The sequence below is a fragment of the Salvelinus alpinus genome, chromosome 15, assembly GCF_045679555.1.
Source record: "Salvelinus alpinus chromosome 15, SLU_Salpinus.1, whole genome shotgun sequence".
Classification (NCBI taxonomy): Eukaryota; Metazoa; Chordata; class Actinopteri; order Salmoniformes; family Salmonidae; genus Salvelinus; species Salvelinus alpinus.
In genome coordinates, this window is record NC_092100.1 from 10,069,094 (window position 1) to 10,077,734 (window position 8,641).

Here is an 8,641-nt window from a genome sequence, read left to right on the forward strand (position 1 = left end):
AAACTTTTCACCATGTTACTGGATTTAGGTTAAAAGTTGGGTGAAGAAAAGACTAAATGCCTTGCAAGTTGATTACTTTTTGCAAATCGAAATAGTTTTCTACGTTGATTAAATATCATCACATAGCTTTTTGGGGGTTGAAATGATGTGGAAACAACGTTGATTCAACCAGTTTTTGCCCAGTGGGAAATGGTTCGGTTCACATACAGTCACTTTGTTTCAGCTTGAGAGATCATCCCGGACTTTGCCCCCTCTGCTGTAGCTGAGACGTCCCTGGAAGACATAGTCTTATTGTTCTATGATGTTTCTGACACTGAGACAGTCAGGTAAGGCCACTCACACTCTGTCCAGTTAGATTGTTGTGTGGAGATTAAGAGAGAGAGACTAATAAGAGAGAACTTGTTATGGGGCAGGTCAGGCATCATTCTTGGAGTCATTTGAAGGGTCAAGTCCCCAGCAGATCTATTTGAACCCCTCATTATTTGTGGCCATGTATTAACTACTAAGTGAGTCTTTGACATGAAGACAGTGGTTAGATTCTGCCATTGGGATTGCTCTGATGTTGTTTCCATTCTCTCCTGGTTATGACCATAGAGCCTTGTTCCAGTCTCTAAACCTGCCTGTCTGTGTGGTGGATGACCTCCTGCACTCTGAAGCTGTCAATGAGATGGTAAGTTGACCTTTTGAGTTGACCGTCATTTCATATTTCAACATTAATTCAATAAAATGTTATAGTGATGCTATCATTGGAAATGTTGAAGTACCACAACCATCTCTGTTGTGTTGCAGTTGTTTAATTGGTCCAACGTTGCCAATGCTCCTCCACTCTTTAACAGTTAATCATTATTTCACTATGATATTTGTTGTATATTAAGTTTGATATTAAGTTTGATTATTTGCAATATAATTACATTTCTACCAGGAGCAGAGCAATTCTGCCAGGAGCAGAGCAACCTCAGTGATGGAAACCACAGAAGAGGGGAAGCTCAACAGTGTGGAAGATCTGACCCTTATGGACTTCCTTCAAAACCTGACTGAGAAGTATGTTCTGTTTTCTTTGGTACTATCACTCCTTCAAGGAAATAGGATCAAATTAGAAACTGATTCATTGGAGAGAAAAAAATTCAGTGCTAGAAAAGTTGTCACATTGCAATTTTGCCAAAACAACTGACACAAAGCAAGTATAACTTCACCGTCAGGCAAATATTTAAATAAAAACAATTCTGCCACGCATCCTGATATGACAACATTTCTAAGGCATCCGGATATGACAACATTTCTAAGGCATCCGGATATGACAACATTTCTAAGGCATCCGGATATGACAACATTTCTAAGGCATCCTGATATGACAACATTTCTAAGGCATCCTGATATGACAACATTTCTAAGGCATCCTGATATGACAACATTTCTAAGGCATCCTGATATGACAACATTTCTAAAGCATCCTGATATGACAACATTTCTAAGGCATCCTGATATGACAACATTTCTAACAATATTGTTTTCAGGCAATGGAGGGGGATTCGTGAGGGCATGTTTGACCCGGTAAGATCATGTTACTGACAATTTAATCAGATTACCATGAAAACTCTGCCTAATGTTTAACCTTGTTCATAAGCTTTTGAAAGATGCACTATGCAACATTTTAAAACACTTCTTCTGTTTCTGGAATACAGCTGACAAAACAACAGCTTGCCGGCTTGTGTCTGAGGATTGACCAGTTTTTATCGGACAAGCTGATGCAGATCATCATCCCAGGTCTTTACGAACTACTGGGCATCCAAGATGCTGCCTCCTCTCAATTGTCACAGAGATCTCTCACAGCGTCACTCACCAGCCTGTTAGACGATAAGGCTAAAACCAAATCCCGAGTGAGATTTACTGAGGCTGGTGTACCTAAGAGGCCAGGCAGTCGAAAGTCTTACAATAGCTTTCGCATCCCGACTCCCTACCCTTCCTCCAACTGTATGGAGCAAAAAGAGGAAGAAGAGCAGGAATCACAACAACTTAAGTTCAAGGAGTTTTACCTGACTAAGGAGATGGGCAGTCTGGGCAGTGGAAGCTACCTGCCCAAGGGGGCCATGAGGTATGTTCTTAAAGGGAAATGTAACAACTTCATATTCATCTCCAGCATCACCATATGTGAAAATTACACATTTCCCTGCTTTGTAGTAAAAAAAGATAGAGGAACGTAACTGTTTCCAATAGTGCTGAGAGATTAGTGCTTTTTGAGGTTGATTTGGTTTCGATTCAAATATTTAAAAAATAATCACGGTTTTCGATTTCAGTAATTTTTTTAGATATTGAATGCACTATGGATTATGTGGGTTGAATGCTGTAACAACACAGAATAAAAATATTAATAAAAGTCCCATTTGGGTAGTGACTGCCCATTACTGCTTATCACTTATTAACCATCATTTACTTTCTCATATAAAATATTTATTTGATGACTTTATTATTTCATTCCAAGTCATCAACTCATCTCTATAGAGCTGCTGCCTATGCTGTCTGACAAAATCACTATTTTAGTAGTTCTTCTAAGTAAATAAGGCATACTTTTATGACTGCTGAATACCAACTATCAATCACTTAGATCATGTATTTCCAGGTAGAGAAACCTCGCAAAGCAACTGCTTTTTATCGCTCTCATGCATTCTCTCGTCTCTCCGTCTCAGTCAATGAGGTCTCCGTATCTGCTCCACACAGAGTGGACAAATAAGCGGGCGTGCAATGGATTATGGGAATGAATGACCATATTTTCTGTTCTAAACTATGTAGAATATTGGCCTGTTGGAAACTACAACTCCCTACTACATTGCATAGTTCGTGCTTGATCTGATTTATCTCTACAGAAACTGAGCATCGAGCTCACAGAAGAAGAAAAAAATTAAATATATGGAATTCAAATAATTGAGCCGACGTCGGTCAATTATTTGTTTAAAAACCGAAAAATAACAAAAATGTTGGTTAAATTCTCAGCTCTAGATTCTAATGACATCATCAGTGTGCATCGTGTGATTTTAACCAATTATGAGTAGGCATAGCCTACTAATTGGTTGATGATGTCATAGAAAACACTTATCTTCCTCTTTCTTTTGTACTACAAAACATAGAAATGCCAATTTTTCACATATGCTGATGTTGGGGTGGTGCTGGAGATGATGAATATGAAGTTGAAACATTTAGACATTTCCCTTTAACATTTCTTCAAACTGCCTTGTATTTACAATTGTCCTTGAAGTTATTAGAAGTTACAGTATTTGAAGTTTATAGCAATTTGGATTTTGCAGAGGATAAATATTGCCAGGATAGATAGATATCTACAGGCCAGTTTCAATACAAATTACTTTTACAAAAAACATTTTATTGGGCTTTAGAAATTAAGCAGTTAGGCTGACATCACACTAATGTTTTTTCTCAGAGAAACAGCAGTGTTTTCCTCATTGTTTTCAATGGTGCAGATGTATTTGACACACTGAACGTGCATCACAGCCTTACATATTATTTGTTTGACTTTGATGATATCTGTTTTTTGTTCAAGGTCTCAAACCTCTCTGTCTGAGGTGCAGAAGAAAACAACCAACTCTGAGTCTCTACATGTCCTTTTAGGTCTCTCAGAGGACACCCTCGTCACCTGTGTGCAGGACAGCCTGCAAGGTTCTCTCTCCAAACTTGCATGCATGTCCGATTCTCCATCTGGAAGTGCAGGCTCTATGATGCTAATCTCTGCTGTAATGGCAGAGTTGGCTAAAGATGTCAAGTCGGCCGTATCACTGGTCGTTAAGAGTGCCTCCGCAAGTCAAACCTCTCTAGTGACATCTGGAAGAAGGGGAGACTCGGAGACCAAGGTGACTGAAAGCATGGTGAGAGAGCTGGCTGCTAAACTTGAAAAAGTTGACCAAGAGAGCAAGAGTCTAACAGGGCAAGTCATGAGCACCATCTCTGACACAAAGGTGGCTTTTGTTGACGAGAACGAACAGAGTTTGCTGGAAGTTCTGAAGGACAAGATCACGTTTTTGGCATCGCATGTTGGCTTCATTGACGATCTTGATGCCCTGATAAGGAAATACGAGAGCAGCTACAATATTAGTGAATCTGGTTCCTCCTGCACGCTCACATCTAAGAGCATCCAAAAACTCTCCAGCCGGCTGTTTCTAACATCAGCAATGCAAGCAGTGAGTGGAGTTCTTGCCAAAAAAGTCAGTAGTTTGAGCTTTCCTAGTTCAGTCGTTCAGTCTGAGTTAACAGGTGCTGTATCAGGTCAAACATTGTCTGGCATTGTAAAGACAGAGTCAATTCACCCAGTGGGCTCAGCAGCGTCAGTAGTTGTTAAGACTTTCGTGTCAGATATGAAGTCCTTGGCTGAATCTGAAGAGAGTCCGCAACAGAAGAGTGCCTGGTCTGCTGCTGCTCATATCTACCACAGCATCCAAAACAACTTGAAAGATTATTTCGGCAAGCTTCAGCGATGTGCCTTAAAGAGCATTGTCACATCTGATGACAACATCACAAATGCTGAGTTTAAGGAGACAGTTCCACTTCCTTGCTTAGACATGAAATATAGGCCCAGTAAGAGTGAGCCTCAGTTGCCAGAGTCCACTGGTGAAGTTACTTTACAAAGAGGCCTAAGTGAGAGCTCAAAACTTCTTTGGGCACAAACTGACTCAGAAGAAAGCAAGCTCCTTCTGACAACTTGCACCAAAGAAGTCATCTCAGAGCTTCTGGTCTTGTACAACACTGAGATGTCAAAGGAGGACCCCCTGTACACTGTTGGAGAAAAAGGATCAGACTTCTCTATTGAGAGACAACAATTTGTAGAAGGTGTTCTGGCTCAGCTTGGGGATATCTCCCATTCCAGGGCCTCATCATCAATAGTATGTGAGTTCCCCTCTCAAATTGAGGACAGCAGAAGTAATGCCACAGCTTCTTTGACCAGTCTGTTAAATTGCATGAAAAAACTCTCAAGTGAGGAATTCAAGAGAAACGCCACTCAAGCAGTGAGTGAGTTCCTAGTTGAAAAGTCCACCAGTAGCTTAACTAGTGCAAAGCCTGCTTATTCTGTAGCGTCCAGGTCTGGTTCCATTCAAAACCGGTACACATGGTCAAAGGATATTTGTGCAGATTCTGCTGCCTTTGGCATCATTGACACATTTGTGGAAGACCTGCAGAGCTTGGCGCAACCTGCAGAAGTAGAGGAGAGAGAACCTGACCTCCTGGAAAAAGCACAAAAGCTACAGAGCAGGATCTGGTCAGCTACCACTAGTTTATATAACAATATTAAGAAGACATTAAAGGACTTCACCATTCACCAGCGGAGGTCAGACATGCTGAGCAGAATGTCCAGTCATATACCCACAGAGGACTCTGAACATCTTGGGACTAAGGAGCACATTTGTTTGGCAAGCCAGGACTTGAGGCAAGCTAGTAAGAGTGTGCCTCACTTGCCCAGTTTGAACCTTGAAGTGGCTCTACACAGGGGTGTCAGCGAGAGTTCAAAACTTCTCTGGACTGAAACAGACGAGGCTCTACTGACCAATAGTACCAAAGAGGTCATTTCAACAATCTTGACCTCATGCGAGGATCAGACATCAAATGCACCTTGCTTCTCCACAGTAGGAAAGAAAATATCTGATATGTCCCTTGAGGTCAACGTGTTGGTAGGTGGTGTTCTGTCTCAGCTGAATAACATCTCCTGGTCAAGGTCCCCAACACCATGTGAAGACATGTTTGAACGTCTCCAAGATTCTCCTGAGCGAACCTCTCCAGTAAGTCTAGATTGCAGCACGGCTGCCTCCAAAGGCATTGCATCTTCCCATAGTCTTTCAACAAAGAGCCTCCAGAAACTCTCTAGTCATGAGTTCCAAACCAAAGCTGAGAAAGGAGTGAGTGAGGTCCTCTCTAGATCATTTAACATTGTGGAGGAAGGTACAACAGATCAGTCTGTATCTACATCCACCACATCTACTGATATTATACAAACCATGGTGAAAGACCAGCAGGAGCTCACCCAGACCACCCATTCATCTGACATGGTATCTGGAACCTCCCTGCTCACCACTGGACAGGTTTCTGAGAAAAGGATCTGGTCTGTTGCTCGTAACATCTACCACAGTCTGCAAAGTAAGATTAAGGAGATTATCAGAAAAGATCTTCAAAGATCAGACACAACTCTTGATTCAATCAAAATGTTTACATATCAAAGCAGTTCTGCATCACTGAGAGCTAATCTCGGCCATCTTGAGGTCAACCAGAGCAGTGTTACACCTGGTGGAAAAGATGCCTGTGTGGACATTCCGCATAAATTACTACCTAAAACCACTGAGCTCTCAGGATCCATGCCGGAGGATAATGGCATGATCCGTTGTAGGAGTGCTGCCAGCCAAAAGACAAGAAAGTCCTCTTCTTCGCGCTCCTCCATCTCTCCAACACCTACTTCAAAATCAAGGCAGTCGCAATGGCACTTTGCTTTACCCGGGACTCCCATACCCACTGAGTTTCCTGCTCAGATTGACTTTCCCATTGTAAGAAACACAATCATTGAGGACTTCATTCACACAGAGGACTTACTTCCTCTAACCTTTGTTGACAAAGTTAGGCAAGCTGCTGGGGTGGTAGTGGACATTATGGTGGAAAGTGTTGAGAACACACAGGAAAATGGACAGGGTGCTTCTCATCTTGACGACCTCCGTTCTGCTGTTAGGAAATTGAGAAAAATAATTTCCACTTGGACCATCCACATTTTCAGTCATGAATTGGTGGATAAAGTGATAGCCATTCAGGACAGCCACAGCACTCCACATGTCTTAACATTGGAAGCAGCCAAAAGTGTTTCAGACTCCATTCTTTCAAGGCTGAAATGGGGAAAGGAACAATGTGCCATATCCAAGAAGCTCTCCTCCCATCTTCTCCAGATATTTGCTGAAGAGACAGTGAAGGCCTTCCTAAAACAGTGGTCAGATGAGTATGAAAATATAAACTTTGATGTTTCAGTCCAGAACGATCCAAAGACTTCTACTTGTATGGTCATTCTTCAAATGATCACCAAAGCCACTGCTAAATGTTATTTTGAGTCCACTACCAGCGTGGCCACCAGTGACATTGTAGATGGCGTGTTTGATTTGGCAAGGGATACCACCAGCAGTACTGGAGAGCAGGTCCTCACCTTTAACACAAAGGTATAGTACACATACATCTTTCATGAATAACACTGCTGTTGACCTTTATGAGATATATGATTCTTTGGGTCATGGCATTGCACTGCTTCTTTGCAATTGATATGCTGTACTTTAAGATATCGAACATTTTCCATTATAATGTGCCTTTTCCCACCAACCAGGGTTCCAAGAAAGTTAGTAAGAACCTCTGTCCTCAAGAGTCTCTGGAGTACCAGCCTCAGAACACTTCCCCTACTGTGTACTTTACAGGTAAGCCCTGCTGTTGTTTAGGCTGCTGCTCAGTCAAGACTAAGATATTATTTCTTTACCGTTCAACTAATTCATTTGGAAAGACATTGTACTCTCCTCTGAGTTGTTACCTATGACATACTGTACTGTGGGCTGGGTGGTAGCCTAGTGGGTTAAGAGGTTGGGCCAGTAACCGATAGGTTGCTGGTTCAGAATCCCTGAGCTCACTATGCAAAATCTGTCAATGTGCTCTTGAGCAAGGCACTTAATCCTAATTGCTCCTGTAAGTCGCTCTGGATAAGAGCGTCTGCTAAATGACAAAAAATGTAAATTGATGACATACTGGATGGTCTTTCTTTGCAGAGTCGATGAAAAATTCTCATGGCTTCTTTGCTCCAGAGGGAAATTATGATATTGCATCGTCCTTCCCACTTGAAGAGAAGAGTCGCAAACCCTCCCTTTTCACCAGATTGTGTAGAGCCATCACGAAAGGCTTTTCCAGCCCATTCAAATCTTCAAGGAAAAGCAAATTATTTCATTAAATTCCTCATTAAAACAACAAGAGCATTCATTTGTTCAAATCAAAATCGAATCGTATTGGTCACATACGCCGAAAACAACAGGTGTAGACTTCACTGTGAGATGCTTTATTACGAGCCCATTCCCAACAATGAAGAGTTAAAAAGTAAGAAAATATTTTCTAAATAGTAACACAATAACAATAACAAGGCTATATACAAGGAGTACCAGTACCGAGTCAATGTGCATGGGTGCAAGGTAGTTGAGGTAATACAGTATGTACATGTAGATAAGGGCCACACCTCCCGGGTGGCGCAGTGGTTTAGGGCACTGCATCGCAGCTGAGTCTCTGGGTACGCGCCCAGGCTCTGTCGCAGCCGGCCGCGACCGGGAGGTCCGTGGGGCGACGCACAATTGGCCTAGCGTCGTCCGGGTTAGGGAGGGTTTGGCCGGTAGGGATATCCTTGTCTCATCGCGCTCCAGCGACTCCTGTGGCGGGCCGGGCGCAGTGTGCGCTAACCGAGGGGGCCAGGTGCACGGTGTTTCCTCCGACACATTGTTGCGGCTGGCTTCCGGGTTGGAGGCGCGCTGTGTTAAGAAGCAGTGCGGCTTGGTTGGGTTGTGCGATGAGACAAGATAGTAATTACTAGCGATTGGATACCACGAAACTTGGGGAGAAAAGGGGGTAAAAGAAAAAAATATATATATAA

General features: G+C 42.4%; 1 protein-coding gene across 1 annotated transcript; it reads left to right on the forward strand.

Moving 5' to 3' along the window:
- The first annotated feature begins 1,171 nt into the window (after positions 1-1,171).
- LOC139540522 (serine-rich adhesin for platelets-like) lies at positions 1,172-7,549 on the forward strand. The gene is made up of 4 exons (XM_071344406.1): positions 1,172-1,551; positions 1,683-2,092; positions 3,551-7,184; positions 7,346-7,549. Exons 1-4 carry the CDS (start codon positions 1,540-1,542, stop codon positions 7,547-7,549), a joined length of 4,260 nt encoding a protein of 1,419 aa, XP_071200507.1. The 5' UTR covers positions 1,172-1,539.
- The last annotated feature ends 1,092 nt before the right edge of the window (positions 7,550-8,641 follow it).

What these genes read in the sequence shown, in the direction of transcription:
- LOC139540522 (XM_071344406.1), top strand. An exon ending in CTGCCCAAGGGGGCCATGAG is followed by an intron (nt 2,093 to 3,550) that starts GTATGTTCTTAA and finishes TTTTTGTTCAAG; the next exon opens with GTCTCAAACCTCTCTGTCTG. An exon ending in TCCTCACCTTTAACACAAAG is followed by an intron (nt 7,185 to 7,345) that starts GTATAGTACACA and finishes CCCACCAACCAG; the next exon opens with GGTTCCAAGAAAGTTAGTAA.